This window comes from Eumetopias jubatus, unplaced genomic scaffold, assembly GCF_037043125.1.
Source record: "Eumetopias jubatus isolate StellerSeaLion01/CBP00866 unplaced genomic scaffold, mEumJub1_p1.0 scaffold_15, whole genome shotgun sequence".
Taxonomy (NCBI): domain Eukaryota; kingdom Metazoa; phylum Chordata; class Mammalia; order Carnivora; family Otariidae; genus Eumetopias; species Eumetopias jubatus.
Window position 1 is genome coordinate 89,061,926 of NW_028274821.1, and position 20,216 is coordinate 89,082,141.

At 49.1% G+C, this 20,216-nt stretch overlaps 1 protein-coding gene across 2 annotated transcripts in view; it reads left to right on the forward strand.

Moving 5' to 3' along the window:
• Positions 1-20,216, forward strand: part of GPR107 (G protein-coupled receptor 107) — a 71,750-nt gene that overhangs the window by 36,596 nt on the left and 14,938 nt on the right. Inside the window, exons 10-15 of one of the 2 annotated variants that reach the window (XM_088018858.1) lie at positions 3,600-3,675; positions 5,415-5,488; positions 5,883-6,000; positions 8,931-9,061; positions 11,654-11,697; positions 13,819-13,908. In XM_088018858.1, coding sequence (XP_087874984.1) covers positions 3,600-3,675; positions 5,415-5,488; positions 5,883-6,000; positions 8,931-9,061; positions 11,654-11,697; positions 13,819-13,908 — 533 coding nt within the window. The remainder of the gene's footprint in view (positions 1-3,599; positions 3,676-5,414; positions 5,489-5,882; positions 6,001-8,930; positions 9,062-11,653; positions 11,698-13,818; positions 13,909-20,216) is intronic. The other variant, XM_028090469.2, reaches the window with a different exon arrangement.

The window sequence follows — 20,216 nt, forward strand, 5'->3', positions numbered from 1 at the left end:
GGGTCATTGCCCTGCTTTCCTCTGAGGGTCTTAGAACCTTAGGTGTGTTATGTGATTGCCCCCGAAATAATGTGTTCTAGAGGGCTCTGCAAATCAGGGTGCTATGCAAATAGGAGGCACATACAAAATAGTTGACCAGGCAGGTGTTCAATGGTATTTTAGTTTCTGTGTATTTAGTGATGCAATTGTCATTATCACTGGTTCACCTACCTAAAATTGTGGGAAGTTTTAAATCTGTGGTTAAATGAGGCCCACCTGCTTTGTGCAGCACGTGTTTAGCTTCTTGTTGAAGTGCAGTTTACGCACAGGGATGTGTAATGTAAGCCTTCTGCCCCATCCCCGTGTTTTTCCAGGAGACTAACAGACAGTTCTGTTGGGTTGGAAATTTGAGCCACATAAAGGATGTGACTCCAAGGCTTCATGCATTTCAGAGGCTCACAGTCCCTTAGAGCTGGAAGGAACTGGAGATCTTTGCCTCGTCTTATGGAGGTCTTGAGAGGGGAAATGAGAGACATGGTTAGTGGCGTCTGCCACAGCTGGGAGCGGAACCCACACATCTCCTTGCCGTGCATATATGCATGCAGCTCCTCTCACCTCTCTGAGTTCTGTCCCAGACCCCCGAGTGTGGGGAGGGGAAGACAGCTGATCGTTTTTCGGTGCCTGCTCCTTGTCCCGTCAAGCACTTGATGCTGGTTTTTTCCGCTAATCATCCAGCTGCTCCTAGAGGTAGGCATTGCCCCATTTTCAGAAGAGGTACTACGGTTTAGAGGGGTTAAGGTTGTCAGGGTAGAACCAGTATTCGAGCCAAGTTGCTGTGGCTTTGGAGTGTGTGTTCATCCCAAACGTCACTGCCCCATGGCCGATATTTCAGCTGGGACTGCAAGCTAAGTGTGCCGGAGCGTGTGAGTGAGCACCCGGCTCGGCAGTGGGCGGTTCTGCACTCTGAGTATATCTCACTGCTGTTCGGGAGTGACAGACTCCTCTGGCCTTGACTTCCTTTTTGACCTTCAAGTAGGTAGGCCCCAGACAGGAAAGTACCAGGGAGGAAACCAGCCCGGAAAGGGAGTGTGCGTCAGTTTGTGACACGCCCGCCTTATCATTCCGTGCAAGGCCCCTCTTCTTCATTTCCCCTTCATTTCCTACCCCTCGCTCATGCTTTTCACAGCTACTCAGATGCAGGTAATAGGTGTTATTAGGCATGCGTGCATTCTTATAAATAGCTCATGTTCATTGATATTGCATGTATTTTTCACGCGATAGTATTTCTTTTTTTTTTAAACAGATTTTATTTATTTATTTGAGAGAGAAAGAGAGAGGGAGAGAGAGAGCATGAGAGGGGGGAGGGTCAGGGAGAAGCAGACTCCCCGCTGAGCAGGGAGCCTGATGTGGGACTCGATCCCGGGACTCCAGGATCACGACCTGAGCCGAAGGCAGTTGCTTAACCAACTGAGCCACCCAGGCGCCCTGCGATAATATCTTTCTTAAGACCTAGTCACGTTGCTGTGTGTCCGTCTAGTTCATTAATTTTTAGCTACTCCATAGTGTGCATCCCTATATTCTACTTACCCATCCCTTTAGTGAGGGACCCCATCCCCTGGCTCCCCCAAACAGTGTTGCCATGATGCCCCCCGCCCCCGGCCTTGTCCCTTTATGTCTCTGTGCAGCTTCGTGGGGCAGGGTACACTCCCAGACACAGGTGCACTGGGTATGGGGTAAATTCGTATTTAATATCATTAAGTGCTGCCAGATTGCCTGTGCTAGTTTATACTTCTATCAGTGGTGCAAAAGGGTTCCTGTTTCCCCGTCCACCAACACTGACATCTTATTTTTTGCCAGTCTGATGGGTGTGAACTGTTACTTCATTTTATTTTGCATTTTCCTAAATACTAATGATGTGAAATATCTTTCTAGGCACTTGTTAACCATTTGGGTTCCCCCTCTTGTGACTGCCTTTAGGCTTTGCACATTTTTCTTTTGGGTTTTCTGTCATTTTCTTGTCGCTTTACAGGAGTTTCTTGCATATTATTTATGTCAGTCCTTTGTCTGTCTTAGACATTGCAAATTTTTTCTCCCAGTCTGTTAAACTTGTCTGGGGTATTCATTGTTCAGTGAAAGTCTTTCATATTAGTAACAATCAGAGCTCTCTAATTTTAGTCTTTTGGGCAGTGCTTATTGGAAGAAGCCTTTCCCTACTACAAGGTCACAAAAGATGTATGTTATATTTAGCACTGGAATCCATCTGGAGCCCTCTTTATGTAAATGTGAAGTAGAGACACAGCAGTGTGTGTGTGTGCGTGCGTGTGTGTGTGTGTATACACAGTTCTGAGCTGATTTTCCCCATGCTGGGTTTTGTTTTGTTTTAAGATTTTATTTAATAGAGAGAGAGAGACACACAGCGAGAGAGGGAACACAAGCAGGGGGAGAGGGAGAAGCAGGCTTCCCACAGAGCAGGGAGCCCAATGCGGGGCTCGATCCCAGGACCCTGGGATCATGACCTGAGCTGAAGGCAGACGCTTCACGACTGAGCCACCCGGACGCCCCTCCCCATGCCGGTTTTTAAACAGTCCATCCTGCTTGTGCATGCTCTCTCCCTCTGCCAATTTGCTGCCCCCTTATCTATCCTATGTGAAGGCTCCATACACACGAGAATCCATTTCTGAGCATTCTGTTCTGTTGGTTTATTTCTCTGATGCTGTACCCCTTCCACATGTTTTACTGCTGTGGCTTCACAGAATATCTTGATATCTGAGAGTGTGAGTTTCCTCTCTTGCTCTTATTCAGGTTTTACGTACTTTAAGAGATTTAAATTTGTCTCCCAAATGGTCTTGTGTCCTTAGTTCCCAGGGCGAGGCGGCAGCCCGAAGGCGGACGGGTGTCTGTGTCGGCGTGGCAGCGGGAGCCGGCACTTCCCCCCGCTGGCCTGGTGTGTCCGGCGGGTCGCAGCCCTGCATGCTGCCTGGCTCCAGACCCGCCCCTCTCTGGGCCGCAGCTCACCCCCACAGCCATGCCTGGGCACCTTCTGCTCTCCCAGGGGCCTCTTGCCAGTTTCATAGATCCCGCCGCCTCATTCTTGCTTCTGCGGCCTTTCCAGGGTGGTTTCTGGGCACAAAGCTGGCAAGCTGTGCAGATTTCCATCTTATCAGGAGCTGGAAGTCGTCCTGTCTGGCTTCAGTGCCTGATGCTGCTCCAGTCACAACACAGACTTGTGCATGAGAGGTGACCCTGGGGCTCCATCGGAGCTGTTTCTGCTGGTGGAAACTAGGTCTCCAAAGGGCTTCGTGTGTGTGGTTTGCTTAGATTGTGTTTACTGCTTCCTTATAAATGTATCTGATGCCTGGAGCTTCGGCCATCCTTTGGAGGAATGGAATATTCCCTTTTTTTTTTTTTTTTTAAGATTTTATTTATTTGAGAGAGAAAGAGAGGGGAGGAACACAGAGAGTGAGGAGGAAGCAGACTCCCTGCTGAGTGGAAAGCCCGATGTGGGGCTCGATCCCAGGACCCTGAGATTATGACCTGAGCTGAAGGCAGACGCTTAATTGACTGAGCCGCCCGGGAGCTCCTGGAATATTCCTTTAATTCTTTTCTCTCTGTTTTTATAGGAATGACGTATTTAAAATTCACTGGTTGATGGCGGCCCTTCCTTTCACGAAGTCTCTTTCCTTGGTGTTCCACGCAGTATGTATTAGTATTTTGGGCCATTTATGAAATGATGTACAGTGTCTGTACAGTCAGGAAGATTTACGAATTGGAAGAAAGGGGAAGCTAGGTCAGTGGGAAACAGGATGAAAGAAGACGTTTTCTCATGAAGCCTTTGGTGTGGGAGGGGCCATCACAGGTATAAATCATTACACCCTCCGTCTGTAACCCGAGCCCGGAGACATCTTCTGACACTACCTACATACCCAGAGTTTTCCTAGAGCCTTACTTTTTTTATTCCTTTTTGTTTGTCTTTTCTCAAGATTAGAGTGCCACCTGCTGAATTGTTTCCACGACTTGATTTTTCTAAATACTTTCCTGTGTTCCCATTTGATTTGAAGCTTGGTGTTTGCATACTTATTGAGAGAAAAATGATGCTCTAAAGATGGAGGCGTGTGACTTGAGCTTGCACTTAGAATATTTAGTCTGGCTGCAAAGTGACGTGCACCTGCCCGTGGGAGGAAGGTCGCAGCTGCCCCGTGGCACCTGCCGGCTGCACTCGTGAGGGCGACAGCCTCCAGACACGTGCTCTCCTTCACTCAAAAGTGTTGGCACCAGAGGGGTAGTAATGTGTCCAGTTGCAGTCTTTGGAAATGACAGTTACTTGGATAATTTCCCATTTGGATCTAAGTTAAAAGATTCTTTCTGGAAATTTGTAGATAATGAAGGACAAAGCCCTTGAGTCACTTCAGTGTCTAGATAGCCATTCATGACAGAATGGAAGGTCTACAAAGAAATCGATACCAGCGTTTGTGAGTTGTGCCAGGAAGCACTGTGGGCGCACTACTGAAACTCGCCTCTTTAAAATGCGTTGGTGGCTTTAAGTAGCTCGAAATGTATAGACTTTTTCTAAAGGACAAAACAAAACAGTGGAAGGTGTGTAACTCCACATGGATTTTTTTGCTGGCTGACTGACTGACTTCTGTAATAAGCAGTTGGGGTGTGCAAGGTGAAGTTCCTGGCTGGGATACTGAAGAGACCTGTGGCATTTGGCCCTTGGGGATTTTTTTTTTTTTTAAGATTTTATTTATCCATGTGTCAGAGGGAGAGAGCATGCACAAGCAGGGGGAGCGGCAAGCAGAGGGAGAAGCAGGCTCCCCTCTGAGCAGGGAGCCTGATGCGGGGCTCGATCCCAGGACCCCGGGATCATGACCTGAGCAGAAGGCAGACGCCTAACCGACTGTGCCACCCAAGTGTCCCGGCCCTGGGGATTTTATTTATTTATTTTTTTAAGATTTTATTTATTTATTCATGAGAGACAGAGGGGGAGAGAGAGAGAGAGAGAGAAGCAGAGGGAGAAGCAGGCTCCCAAGGAGCAGGGAGCCCGATGCGGGACTCGATCCCAGGACCCTGCGATCATGACCTGAGCCGAAGGCAGACGCTTAACCATCTGAGCCACCCAGGTGCCCCACCGGCCCTGGGGATTTTAAAGAAAATAACAGGCAGCCATTTGCCAGCGTGAATCTCCTACCCCAAGAGAGGGACCTGGTTTGTGTGCTGGTGGCGTCGAAAGCTTGTGGCAGGTTTCTCGTGCTACCTGACCTTGTTAGTGCCCTCACGTGCTGAATTGTGAATTGACGAGTGAGGTATTAGTGTTTGGGGTGGAGGGGACAACCCCCCCCCCCCACTGTGAGGTCCTGTGGCAGCCTTTCCTGTTTCGCTCTGCGTGAAGGCGTGTGGTAGATGGACGTTTCTGAAATGCAGTCGTTTCATTGCAGATCGACTATCACTACATCTCCTCCCAGGGCTTTCCGATCGAGGGTTGGGCTGTCGTGTACTACATCACTCACCTGTAAGTACGCAGAGTGACATGCAGGAGAAGTTGGGGAGGCCATGGTAGGAAGAGACCTGCCTCGCATTAACAGTCCCTGCCTTCCTGTGGCGGCCTGTTCGGGTTCTCGCCATGCCAAAGGTGTATGGCACACAGGTGGCTGTCCAGACCTGAGAACTCGGGGCTGCTGGTGTGCTTCCGGGAGGGGGTTGCCTCCATTGTAGGGGGTGGGATTTGCTGCTCATGGAGTGGGGTGCGTGGTGAACCATTTGTGTGCTGCTTCACTTAAGAGGAGTTTCCTAAATTTGGCCCCCTATCTTTTCCAAGAAGCCCATGAAATCATGAATGAGCTGTGCAGGGGAACTTCCAGAGAGTCTGAAGAGACTGTTGGTGTCTGAAACTTTTTCTTTTCCAGCTTGAAAGGGGCACTCCTGTTCATCACCATTGCGCTCATCGGCACCGGCTGGGCTTTCATTAAGCATATCCTTTCCGATAAAGACAAAAAGATCTTCATGATTGTCATTCCACTCCAGGTAAAGGGACCCTACTCCTGCGTGTCCTGGTTGTGTCCTGGCACTTTGCGAGGCTCAGCTGTGGGTCTGTCCAGGCAGAGGGAGTCAGCTCATCCAGAAACTCCAGCTCATACCACTGGGGTTCTCTCTCTGAATTCTGGCAGACCTAGGCCTTGGGTCATTGCCCTGAGAGCTTCTGCCATCGCTCACCTGGCGAGCGGCTTACGGATGCCTGCGCTTGAGTAGAGAGCTCCTGGAAAGTCAGGGAACATACTGCCTGCCTTCGTGCCCCTGGCTGCCCTCTAGCAAAATTGTCCCTTTAGCCGAGCTCAGGTACATAGTGTTTCAGTTAACAAACTATCGTAAAACTGTGAATGACACCAGTGAGTTCTTACAAGTTAGAATATTAAGTAGATATCAGGGCAACTATTTATTAAACCCTTCCTGGTTTGGGGCCCCTAGGCCAAGGCCAGCCTTGCCTGGTTGTGAGCCCCTTGGGAGAGGAACCTTGTCTTCTGTGTAACAGTCTTATTGGAGGCAGAGGTTGGGCATAAAGAACTCACAGTAAACACGGAGGGCCTAGCAGGGATGCCTGACTGCTCTGTTCTGCTCAAAGAGCATGTGTTTGATAAAGTTGTTCTCATCGTGTGATCTCGTTTGGGAGCACAGTGCGGGTGTGGCAGGGGAAGGAAGGCAGGGGACAGCTCCCTGCACACCCAGACTAGCCCGCTCGCTCTGGTGATTGGCAGTCTGGCCGTGTTCACAGCAAAGCCACCTTCACATTAATGACAGAGGGACTCACGTTAGCACCAGATGAGTGGTACAGACCAGTGGCTGTAGGTTCCTGGGAGAGAGACTAATTTCCCAAATGCAAATGATCTAGAAGCCTTCAAGGTAGAGAACAGCCTTGCCTAGATGTTTAAGGAGAGAAATGTGGCAGGCAAAAGAGCAGTAGCAGGAACAGGTGGTACCGCCGCCGGGTGAGCAGAGATGCTGCGGAGCCGTACGGGTCCTGGCTGTCGAGCTCCCACGGCCGCTGCGCCGGCCAGGCGGACTTCTGCAGCCTGCCTGCGCCTCCCAGCTCTGAAGGGAGGGCCTGTGGCACTGCTCCCTTTCGCCCTGTCCCCCCACAGAGCTGCCACTGTCCCTCCAGGCAAACCTTCGTTCCCCCACCCGAACAGGGATGCGATGGGGCACAGCCCTCCTGGCTTCCCTCTTTTGCACCCTGTCGGAGCTGAGTGCAAGGTTATGTGGCAGGCACCTCTGAGGAAACGGGACATTGAAACAATTGAATATAAGGAAGTTATGCATCGATAACATAGGGACTCATCTGGGAAGGCCTTGAATATCAGCCCAGAAGCTAAAACTACTTCTTTTGTGGCCATGGGGAGCCAGTGCACATTTCTGAGTGAGAAGTAAGAGATGTCCAAAATGTACGCACAGACTTTCAAGAACATTTTTGGCACTTTGTTCCACACCAGGGCACATTTTGTCTTTTGTCAAGTGTGTGAAGTAGTAAGGACCAAGTGGAATTAGGAGTTTAAGCTGGGAACGCTTTTGTTTCCACTTTGTCTTCCTAGATAGTCCCAGATGCAGGTGTTTAGGATATGTGTGGCAGAGGACGACTGAAATTTCCGAATAGTTTTTGCATTTGTGTCAAGTGAAGTATGGCTTCTCTGATAGTTTCACTAAAAGGTCCTAGATAGAAAAAGAAACTATCCTTAGAGACGTCCTGAATAGCAGCACAACAGATTTTATGTTCCTTGTCAAAGTGTACAGACTGACCTTTCCAGCAAGCAAGCAGAGTAGTTGGGACCTTGGACTTTTCATGGAGAACAGAGGTGGACTTGTAATCTCTGCATCCACACCTACTGGAAATTTCCCAAAGAGCGTTCCCTTGATTATGCTGAGTAGTAGCCCGGGTTTGAAATACTGCTATCCCAGTTCCGCCAGCTCAGGGACCTTTCACAGCACACTGGTGCCAGGACTGAATCCCCAAGGCCAGTTGGAGCAGAACGTGGACACAGATGAGCCTCAGTGGGTAGAACTAAGCCATGTCCCATGTGGATGGAGGTGACCCGGGTGGGGTTGCTCCTAGGAGGAGCAGTGTGACCGCTCAAGCACTGGGCCAAAATCCGCCGTTCTCGTTGCTCTGGTCTCTGATAACACTCTCGGGTACCTCAGACTGTCTGAGGAGCAGCAGCGGCCACACAGGGAGAACCTGGGCCTGAGGAATCTGGGCATCGTGGCTGAATGGGGTGTGCGGTGTCTCCCATTCAGCACCCGAGCGGTTCTGCTAAGGCCTTGGGGCCTAAAAAGCAAAGCAGAGTGTCCTGATGATCTGTGCTACATCACAAATCACCCCAAATGCAGTGACAGAAAGCAACAATAAGCATGTATTCTCTCACGTTCTGTGTGGATCAGGAATTGAGGAGTGGCTCCGCTGGGCAGGTCCGACATGGGGCCTCCTGTGGTCAGACAGCGGCTGGGGCTACCTTGACGTCTCCATTTGCCTCTGTCTCCTGGGCCGGGAAGACTCGATGAGGCAGGGCGGGAATAGCTGGGGCTCCTCAGCTTCTTTTTCTCTGTCTGGTCTCTCCACCCTGGCAGCCTCGGGGTAGCCAGACACCCTACAAGAGGGCTCAGGGCTCTCAGGGCATGTGTCCTGAGAGATCGGGCCAGCCAGAGGTGGTATCCTTTGTATGACCTACCTTGGAAATCACGTGGCCTCGCTGCCACCTGTTGCTCAGGGCAGTCACAAGCTCAGGAGGAGGGCACAGAGACCACCGCTTGAGGGGAGAGTGGAGTATTCTGAAAAGCATGTGGCACTGGAGAGAGGGCCATGGCCGTGGTTGGGGGCCTGTAGGCCCAAGTGGCCGCCCCCTCCTGGGCCTGCTGTTGTAGAGATCTGCCCTTGCTTTAGAGCCTCAGCCACTTCTCGTGTCCTGTAGGTTCTGGCAAATGTGGCCTACATCATCATAGAGTCCACCGAGGAGGGGACTACAGAGTATGGCTTGTGGAAGGATTCTCTGTTTCTGGTAGACCTGCTGTGCTGCGGAGCCATCCTCTTCCCAGTGGTGTGGTGAGTACGCGCAGGGAGGGGGGCCACGGTGCACCCTGGGGCGCGTGTGCCAAACGAGACCAGGCCGCTGAACCAGCCTTTCGCAAACCGGTCCGAGTCAAATGGGGCATCTATGTGACAGATACAGCTTCCTGGGTCCGCGGGCTGACCTGGGTCATTCCCCAGGAGGAGGAGCCTGGAGTTTGTGCCTTTACCCGGTTCCTCAGTGCGTTCCAATAGAGCTGATCTGGCACCGTGGCTTTTAGCCCAGATTAGGCAATAGAGAAGGGTCTGGAAATGAGAGCTCAGCAGCAGCATAACCTAGCAGCATGATTTGGAGGGAAGGGAGTTGAAATCCCATAAATAGCCTTTTCTTGCCAGGTTAGACGGAAGGTGCGGCAGTGCATGAACACGAACTAGTGAGAGTCCCAGCACATGAACACATAGGTACCTTCTGAACGGCTGGCTGTAGATGCATCCATTGTGCTTCAGTTCTGTAAAGAAACATCAGGACCATGTCAGTGGTTGATGAGAGAAAATATCCTTGTTAAATCTTATGCCAAGTGAAGGGAATTACTGGTTTGGTAGGAAGCAAGTAGAGGAAAAAGGGCTGGCAGAAATAAAACACTCATTCTTAAGTGATCTAGTTCCATGATTGTTTGGAAGCGTTTACTTCTTTTGGAATAAAGTTTTTATTTGTATTTAAAAATTTTTTTAAGGTTTTATTTATATGACAGAGGGTGAGCAGAAGCAGGGGGAGCGGCAGGCAGAGGGAGAGGGAGAAGCAGGCTGCCCACTGAGCAGGGAGCCCAATGCGGGCTCGATCCCAGGACCCCGGGACCATGACCTGAGCTGAAGACAGACACTTAACGACTGAGCCACCCAGGTGCCCCTGGAATAAAGTTTTTAAAAATGTATTTACCTGCTTTCTATTAGAAATGAGGTGGTCCACACTGCAGTGGCCTCGTGAAGTAAATTCTTTTTTTTTTTTAAAGATTTTATTTATTTATTCATGAGAGAGAGAGAGAGAGAGAAGCAGAGGGAGAAGCAGGCTCCCAAGGAGCAGGGAGCCCGATGCGGGACTCGATCCCAGGACCCTGGGATCATGACCTGAGCCGAAGGCAGACGCTTAACCATCTGAGCCACCCAGGCGCCCTCGTGAAGTAAATTCTTATTTTCAGGATTCTGGGGTTTATCAGTTCCTTCAGTTACTCTGCTTATTTAGAAAATGGTGCCAGTGGAGTGTAATCCTTCCAGCCAATTAGACTCACTCTTGACCCTTATTCCGTCATACATCACACGTGCACACACATCTGTGCAGCAGGCAGCTTCCAGCGGACACGGACAGAGTACGAATGAGTCTTTCTGATCTCTCCCACTGCCCTGCGTCCTACCCAGGAGCAGGCAGCTCAGGCACCTGGAACAGGGTGACCAGTGTTGTCCTCAGTTAGAAAGAGCGTCTGAGTGTTCTCGAACAGAGTGCAGTCACTTCTCTTCCATCTGCTCCTCTTAACAAAAAGAAGGGCCTTGTGGGTTTGGGGAAGACGCAGGCGGGCTCTAGGGCTGCGAGTGACCATTTCCCGCCCCTTGTTCATTTTAGCACCAATGAGCAGATATCGCACGGCAAGGTTCTTGAAGGTGAATATTCTGAAAGTTGCTGTAAGATGAAAAACATCAAGTACTAGAGGTGACTTAAGGAATAGTATCGATGGTTCTTTTGAAGCACTCAGACTCGGCTGGCGTGGGTTTGGTGCCAGCATTGTGCTAGCTCACTTTCTTGTTCTGCGCCATTCAGTTCTTCCAGGTGGGAAGATGGCGGTGGCGGGGGGGCGGGGGGAGTTCCCTTAGGAGAAAAGACTTTTTCATGGTCAGGTAGAGAGTAGGTGGCCCGCCCATGAGGACTTCAGCCCCCATGCAGGACCCGCCCTCCCCCTGGGCTGGATCTGCCTGGGCTGTTCTCATCCTTTTGAGACAGTCTTTCCTTTCCAGCCTCCACACTCTACCTAGAACTCTGCTCCATTGCTGTGTTAATGTTCCCGTGCCGCACTGCAGTGATGTAATTAGCTACCTGGCCCATCACAGCAGGGAGACCGACTCCCTGGAGGCTGACACCTTTCAGCAAAGTTCTGCATCTCCAGTCAGTGAATAGGGAGTTTTCGGGGAAACCATGCGCTCACAAGCTCCTAGACCTAGACTTTAGAAATCAGCCTCTGGCCTGGGGGCGGGGGGGGGGCATGTTCTTCAGGTAGCAGGTGAGCTCCATGGCAGTGTCACGGGGTGGCATAGTTGTGGGAATGAGAGATTTTAGGTGGAGAGAGAGAGATGAAGAGGGTTGAAATGATTGTGTTTTGCTTTGTCTTCCCATCACACCCAGACCCCTGTCAGACCTTTTTCAGCCATTAGAGGGCATCCTTAACTCTCAGGCTTGAGCCCCGGATGGGGCAAGGTGTCGGTTAGTGGAGATCCCGTTGTTTAGGGAGAGTGCTCTAAAGCCATCTGGTCCAGCCCTTCCAGTTAAAAACTGGGGAATTCAAGGCCTTGAGTTACTAGTGCTGGAAACAGAAAAGAATGCAGATGTCAGCTAACCTTTGTTCTCCAAATGTTTATTTTTAGGTCAATCAGGCATTTACAGGAAGCATCAGCAACAGATGGAAAAGGCAAGTCCCCTTGTGCTCTTTGGTGCTGCTGGTCCTTTCCCAAAGCTGCATGCCTGGGCCCCGCCGGGAGGTGGAGGCAGAAGGGTGGCTATCTCCTGCGAGGCAGGCCGGGGAGCCCCAGGGGCTTTTGCTGGAGAGGTAGGGGGTGAACTTTGCAGAGCAGCCGTGGAAGGAGGCTTGGGGGTGATGGCTGCTTATTGAGATGATTCATTCCTTTTCCACTCGTGAGCGTGATTTTCACCTTCTCCAAACTGAGTCAGGAGAAGGAAATCTTGCCTGGGAAGGACCAAATAGCACTTCACTGTGAGAACAGGAGGTATGATGGATTGGGGATGGGTATGTGTAAAACATCCCTTCCTGCTGATTTAACACGCTTTCAAAATAGATGTGTCGGTATTAATTTGAGATGAGACTGATGCCAGAGAGAAACTTTGAAACGCTCTGGTTTTTAAATGCTTGCGCCATGATAACCGTTCTGCATCTCCTTGGTTTTCTAACCATCCCTCCTAAGAAAAGAAGCCACAAAGAAAATGATTTGTGCGTTTCTGAGCTGATTTGAATAGTGCACGACCGCAGGCCATGGCATAAAGGAGGGCTTCGGACCATCAGGGACTGAGAAGCAGTGCCTTCTCAGTGCTCGGCGCTGCCTGTGGGTCCAGCTGCTGATAGCAGTGTTCTTTAAGGCAGATAATTCATTTGTTGTTGTTGATGAAGTTTTGTTGCTGACCTGTTTGATGATGATGATAAAAGTAACGTGGATTCATTTTAGAAAAATTGGAAATGAGGTAATAGGTACTAATCTTATTTCGCACTTGCCATGTAATTAATACCACATTATTTTCTTTAAGTTGAACTAAACCCGACTTCAAGGCTTCATGCCAGTGTCTGGCGGGATCCCGGGGTTTTTACGAGGAGCACCACACTCAGAGGGTGTCTGCGACTCTTGTGGTTTTGGCCCAGGGTCATTGCTGGACGGACTCCCACCATCCGGCCCTCGTAGCGCTCTGGCTCTGGGCAGCCTGGCGCCAGGGGGTCCTGCCTCCCCGGGCCCACCCAGCCCGAGTGGCTGCAGGCCCCACTCAGAACGTGCCAGCCCATGTTTTTTTTCTTGTCCTGGGAAATAGCTCTTTTTGGTTTTCTTCTCCTATTCAAAAGCATTCAAAAACACTGGATTCCCTTCTCTCCCTGCCCCTTTGGGGCAGATTCTTGTCAGTGAGTTTCAGCTTGAACTTTGCATAAATGGTTTGCTTTTAGCCTGGCTCAGAGCGCCCTCCTGCCTTGGAATGGGGTAAGGGGAAATTAAAAAAAAAAAAAAAAACACAAATTAGAATCCTAATAAAGCAGCCCACCACAAACAGAAAAATCCAAGTAAAAAATAAAAACTCACCTTCTGAGAATAACTGTTGTTTGGGAGATATTCTTGTCTTCTTTCTTCTTTTTCTGTGCTTGTCATATAAAAAGATGCCTTTATTATTATTTTTGTAACAATGAATAGGTCGTTCTCTTAATTTTAACACATTGAGGGGCACCCAGCTGGCTCGGTTCGCTGGCTTGGCTGGTGGAGCGTGTGGCTCTTGATCTCAGGGTTGTGGGTTCGAGCCCCCTGTCGGGTATAGACAGTACTCAAAAAAAATTTAAAGTTTAAAAAATTTTTTAATATATTGAGCTGAGACGTTTTACTTTTTTGTCTTCATACACTTCGGTGTTTCTGGATTCATTTTTCTGCTTGGCTGAAAATGTTTAAAAATTCCAAGGAGGATGTCCTCCAGTTGGTGAGTTTTATGGGTACTTTTCTTCTTGGCCTCGCCCTTCCCCTTTTGTGGATTCCTCTGGCCCTTCTTCACCAGCTCCCTTCCCCTCTCTTCCATCATCCTGGTCCCTCTGACTGCCTCTTCGCTTTCTGCACCCAGCTTTGAGAGGGCTTGGGGGGGACCACGGTATTGAATTGTCTCTGTGACCATTCGTTCCACGAGTGGTTTATGATTAGCATTTGATGGTTAGCTGGCTAAAGCCCAAGATGGGATCCGAATGGTCCTCGTGCATCTGTAGTGAAAAGAAGCTAGAACCTGAAAGCTCTTGTCATTGCCTGGGGCACACGAGGCAGTTTCTCATTTTTTCCAGCAGGTGGCAGCATGCAACCTCTTCAGCGGAGAGCAGATATAAAAACAGGAAGTCACCAGCACACCGGGGCTCCCTTTCACCAGTTCTCTGGTTGACATACTGTTAAGAAGGCACCCATTTCTCATCAGCAAATATCACAAACCCTTTGAAAAGGAGACAGAGTAGTTAGAATGGGGGTGTCTTGATCCATATTCTTTCCCTGAATTGATTTAGGCCGTGGCTGCTTTTTAGCTGATATGCAAATGCATATTTCATTCAGTACTTGGAAAATGGTTATGCCTGTAACTCTTCTGGAGTCAGGGCAGCCATGTTCCCACGGTCAAGTCCCCCCTGCAGAGAACTCTCAGGAACAGCATCCCCTACCCATCAGCGGCAAGCTGCCCTGAGGCTTGACTGCAGAGCGGATCGGGACAGAAGTGAGGCAGAAGCTGGAGTGAGCACACTGCCGACTGCCCGGCCGCAGGCTCCCGGCTGTTGTGCTTGACCCCCTGTGCTCCTTGGTCCGCCCTTCCGAGATCTAGCCCACCCCAGAGGCAGCTGGCAAAGTGAAGGCCATGGGCAGTAAACCCTGCTACTAGATTTGGAAGCATTTTGTCGGACGGCGGCTGATGTTCTGGTTCTTGATCTTAGGCTCCTGGTGCCATTGACTCATTGCATGACCTTGACAGTGACTTGGGCTTGAGACTCTCAGCATAAGTGCCATCCAGCCTGACTAATTGCCAGTGGGGGAAGTGCATTTTGCAGTGGCTGTCCCTGCATTTGGGATGGCGGTTGGCTCTCAGAGTGTTTGCTTGAATGTTGTTTACTTCTTTATCTCTGGAGTCCTTTTGATTGCACGTGAGGGAAACATTAAGGATGAAGCTGCCCACTGTTCTTCAGCTGCATTTTTGTCTCCTCTGTCACATGCTGTTGCTTCTCTTAGCTCCTCTGTCATTTGGAGACACTGCTGCGCTGCATCCTCTGAGCGGCAGCTTATTGAGTCTCACACAGACTCCCGAGCTCAGGTTGCACTGTGTTTTGCCCGCCGACACTGACTGTCACTGCCCATGAGTGTGGACCTGTTTCCTCCTTTCTCCACCGTCATGGACTGGCAGGGGCTAGACGCCCTACATTTAATTAACAATCTCTGCTGCTGCTCGTCTTTTTTTCCCCCCTCATGTTTCTGAGGAAGATTGAGAGGAAGGGTTCTGAGGACTCTGGGCTTTCATGTGAGCTTCAAAGGCACTTAAACTGTGACTGGCTAGTTGCAGGGTTTGTGGAGGCCTGACTTCACTGGGAGCAGCTCCCACGTTCTGCAGGTAGCTGCGGCCATGGGAAGTACTCGTCAGGGTAGCAGTTCCCACGAGGGCCCTCGGGGTCACACTGTATTCATCACCAGCCATGGTCATCGTTATTTGCTCCGATGGTACAGGAGCAGCAGAGGGTCAAACAGCTGGTGCCTGAGCATGATTCGAGGCAGTAGCGCCAAACTGTATTAGCGGCCATCGCTGTCTGCTTGCCAGGGGTGAAAGAGGCTCGTTTCACTGAAGAGTGGCCTTGATGAAATAGTAAAAACCACTGATGTTATTCAGTCTCAACCTTTAAACATGTCTTTTAACGTTCCAAGTGTCATGAAATGGGAAGTATGTGTGAAGTACTTCTGCTGTGCACCAAAGTATGATAGTTGTCTCAGGGGAACGCACATGTGCAGTTGTTGGAGTTGAAAGCTGAACCAGCTGCTTTTCTCTTGGGACATCATTTTTGTTTGAAAGAATAAAACTTTGGTATGGTTACTCAGACATGAGGTTTTATCAGACATTTTCTTGAAAATGAACGAAGTAAACATGTCAATTCAGGGAAATGACGAGAAGTATTTGTTGCTGGCAATCTCATTTTCACTTGAAAGCACAAATGTTAATTTAGGAAAACATATCCACCACTGAAGGCCTGATAGCTTCCCAGTTCTTAAAAGACCTACGTGAGAAGGGGTGATATTAACAAATGTGACTTAAAATATTTTATGATAAAAAGCGTCAGTATTTCAGAGACCTGCATGACTTGGTTGAACAGTATCTTCCACCTGGCCAATGTGTGGTACACAGTCATGCAGGAATAAAAGATCCATTCAAAGTGCAAGATGGACCAGTGGTTTTTTTTTTTAAGATGTATTTTTTTATTTGAGAGAGAGTGCAGGCTCACATGGGGGGGGGGGGACAGAGGCAGAGGGAGAAGCAGACTCCCTGCTGAGCGGGGAGCCTGATGAGGGGCTCCATCTCATGACCCTGAGATCATGACCCGAGCCGAAATACAGTCGGATGCTCAACCCAGATACCTCAAGACTGTGTTTTTAAGTAATCTCTACACCCAAAGTGGGGCTCGAACTCACAGCTAGCCAGGCACTCCTGGACCAGTGGATTTTAATGACAGATTATGGAATTCATTGATACAGTTTCAGATTCCCCACCTCACTAGTCTTTTAAGAAGCTACCACTTGTCAAGTTTTAATGTCAAAGACTGCTCACACCTCTCTGAAAAGGGTCCATATCTGCAAAAAGCCATGTTTTCTTCACACACTTCAACCAGAACACTCTTTCACGGTACACGGCACACTGACTACAGAAGCAGGTACGGGAATCCAGCTGCATTCTACTAAGCCAGACATTAAAGAGATTTACAAAAACAGAAAACAATTCCACTCTTCTCACATTTTTTTGAATGAGTTATTTTTTTATTAAAAAAATATTTACACTAACATATAATGGATTTATTTTGTCACTTTTAATTTGATTATTAAATACTTTTGAATTTAATTTTCTAATATGGTAAATATTGGTAGATTTTACCCACATAAAAGTTCTTTGAGGTCCTCAATAATTTTTTTTTTAAGATTTTATTTATTTATTTGACAGAGAGAGACACAGCGAGGGAGGGAATACAAGCAGGGGGAGCAGGAGAGGGAGAAGCAGGCCTCCTGCGGAGCAGGACCCTGGGATCATGACCTGAGCCGAAGGCAGATGCTTAATGACTGAGCCACCCAGGTGCCCCAAGGTCCTCAATAATTTTTAAAAGTATGAAGGAATCCTGAGACCAAAAGTTTGAGAACCATGTGAAAGGGATGAGGCTTCTTAAATCTCTCGTGGTCATGACAGCCTTGACCAAAAAGCCCGCCTGGTTCTTTTTTCCTGTGCCTGGAGAGTTTATTTCAGCCTTACTTGGCCAGATTCTTGTGACTATTTAGAGTCCATTGGTTCTGGGCATCTCATGCCAAAAAAATATGTTTTGTTTGGGTGTGTTCATGTAAACAGACCTAATGAAAAACCCGTTGGTGAGAAAGGAAGAAAATTACTCCTGCCTGTTTCTGTAAATGGTTTTTTTTAAAGATTTTATTTATTTCTTAGCGCGCTCATGAGCGGGAGAGGGGGGCGGGCAGCAGAGACAGAGGGAGAAGCAGACTCCCTGCTGAGCAGCGAACCCGACATGGGGCTTGATCCCAGGACCCCTGAAGGCAGACGCTCAACCAACGGAGCCACTCAGGCACCCCTGTAAATAAAGTTTTACTGGAATGCACCATGCCGATTTGTGTATGCATTGTCTGTGGGTGCTTTTGTGCTTCAGTGGCTGAGTTGAGTCCTTGGCAAAGATCATCGGGCCCATAAGGGCGCTCTCCAACCCTCTACAGAAAAAGTTTGCCAACTCCTGGCTGTTGTAGGCATTAAAGAGATACCATTTTAAAAATCATATCTATAACAGTGATGTTGACCACTGACTGTTCACCCTTTACTGAGTGCTTTGAAAACTGTAAAGCTGGGCGCCTGGGTGGCTCAGTCGGTTAAGCGACTGCCTTCGGCTCAGGTCACGATCCTGGAGTCCCAGGATCGAGTCCCGCATCGGGCTCCCTGCTTGGCAGGGAGTCTGCTTCTCCCTCTGACCTTCCCCCCCTCTCATGTGCGCGCTCTCTCTCTCTCTCTCTCTCTCTCTCTCAAATAAATAAATAAAGTTAAAAAAAAAACTGTAAAGCTTACAAAGACGTAAGAAATTACTGCTCTTAACCATTTATTGAACTCCATCTTTGTGTCCAGGACTGTGTTGTCATTTGATTGGGGCGGTAGCTTTTGCATCATTATCTGCTCTGATATTTTACCTGCCTTATTATTCTAATGGGTACCTGTGCTTTTCTTTCACTAACAAGATGACTCTTAGCATGAATCGCCCTCAGTTTACCAGCAGAGCTTTGGGTTATACATTTCCACCTGGGCTGATGTTTATAAGCACTGTCTTCCCTGACTCCTTTGACTCAGTTCCTGGTTATAATTTCAGGTTTGTCCAATCTTTATTTACATTTTCCGAGTAGCAACTGAGGTGCCCCGTGCCCACTGATGCTGTAGGCAGTGAGGATTATTATGATTAGGTTAGACCCGGAGGCCCTAAGTCAAAAGCCCCAGGGTGAAGAAGGAGGTCAGGAGAAGGGGGAGCCTCCCAACCATACATTTTGCTGTGATTTCCCTTCCCCAGCACGCAGGGAGGGCCCTAGGACCGGCTGCCGCCTGGGTAGAGAAGAGTTCCTCTGGAATTGTTCTATGCTGTTTTCTGCCCTGCCCTTGGAGATAGCGTTCGGGTTACCCCCTCTGGAGCACTGTTTCAAGGTAACAGGAGAGTAGAGGCAGAAAAAATGAGATGCCCTTTATCTGGTCACTCAGAAATTTTTCATCCTTCCTCTTAGCCCTGGGTATGTAGCTAGAGCATATGCTTATGATCGTCTCCTGACCCTGAAGTCTGAAGCTATGCCATGAGAGCACCGTAAGCAGCCTCTGCTCCAGAAAGGTGGCGTGCTGGCAGACCAGGAACGCTTTCTCTCCGGCCAGCGTGATGCAGGGGCTTAGAAAGCTCCTCCTCTGCCATGGGGGCGGGGGCGGGGCGGTATGGCATTCTGTCCTGTACTCAGGGCCACCTTGTGTCAGAGTGTGGCCAGCTCTCTCATTCCCATGTTTTGCACATGGCATCTGTGAGTGCATTATGGGAGGGGGCTGTGTAGGCGCCAGAAACTGGGTGAGGTTTTGTGCACGCGTGCATTTACCTGGGCAGAAGAGTTTGTGGCTTTCAGCAAATCTCAAAGGAGTCCAGGACCCTAGAAAGGGTAAAACCACAGCTAAATAGACTATTTTGAAGAAGTAATGAGAAAGAGTATTTGGTTAGACTGGCTTAATACAATAACCTTTCATTTCTTTTAATCACCAAACCCTGTTTTCATTACTTTTCCCTAGCAGATCACCCAAACTTCTTTTAATGTCGTTAACATAATCATAACTTCTGCTCAACATTTCAAAATAATCAACCATTGTTACCATCCTGAATTAATATAGTCTATAACCAAAAGCAAAGAGGCCCCTACATATCCCCAGCCTGAGAAGCAGCCACATCATGGACATGTTGCCATTTTTTTTATTGGGCCTTCAAAACATTGGGCACCTTGCTGTCTTGGGGGGCCCTTGGCCACCCAGCAGGCCTGGTTTGCGATCTGAGTTGGTATGCCCTTCCTGGTCCTGGACAGGGTTCTTCTGCCTAGTGGCCTTGGCTCGCATTTGGTTTCTGCGAGTCCTGAGTTACAGTTGAAACCAGCTCTTCTCAGTTGATTACCGCAGTATTTAGGGAGATCCGGTTCTCTTATGGAGAAGGTGTTGGCTGCTGTTGACCAGACTGTGTCATCAAGCAATGGAACATCTGACCTTCTTCCTCACCCAGCTCATTGCCAACTGTGAGTCTGTGCCACAGACAGCCGGGGAGCGGTGTGCTCCTTGGCTCAGCCCAGCCTCAGCCAGGATGTCAGACTGGCGAGGCTCCCAGCATCGTGCATGCTGCAGGTTGGCGGACACAGGAGCAGACTCAGATCAGCGTGGGTCCTTAGGACCCTACCTCCCACCCCCAAAGGGCCTTTGGTGTTTCTACAGCAGAAGGGAGGCAAGAACAGAAACTCAGCAGATGTGACAGCAGAAATCTTACAGTTAGTTTTCCCTAGTGTGTGCTCTGGTCATCGGCCAGTCTCTTGGGCCATTTTTGCTTCTTTCTTTTTATTGTTCCTTTATAGTAACATTTGCTTACAATGAGATGCTTGGCCCTTATCTGTTCAGTTTGGTGAATTTTGACCACTCCTGGATCATTGTTTTAAACGTATATTGGAAATGTATTTTTTTTTTAAAGATTTTATTTATTTCTTTGTTTGAGAGAACGCAAGTTCACGAGCACGGGAAGGGGCAGAGAGACAGACTCCCCACTGAGCAGGGAGCCCGACGCGGGGCTCCATCCCAGGACCCTGGGATCGAGATGTGAGCCAAAGGCCGATACTTAACTGACTGCGCCACCCAGGTGCCCCGGAAATGTATTTTGAACCACTTTTCACATGAGTTTCGTTTGAAAATCCGAGT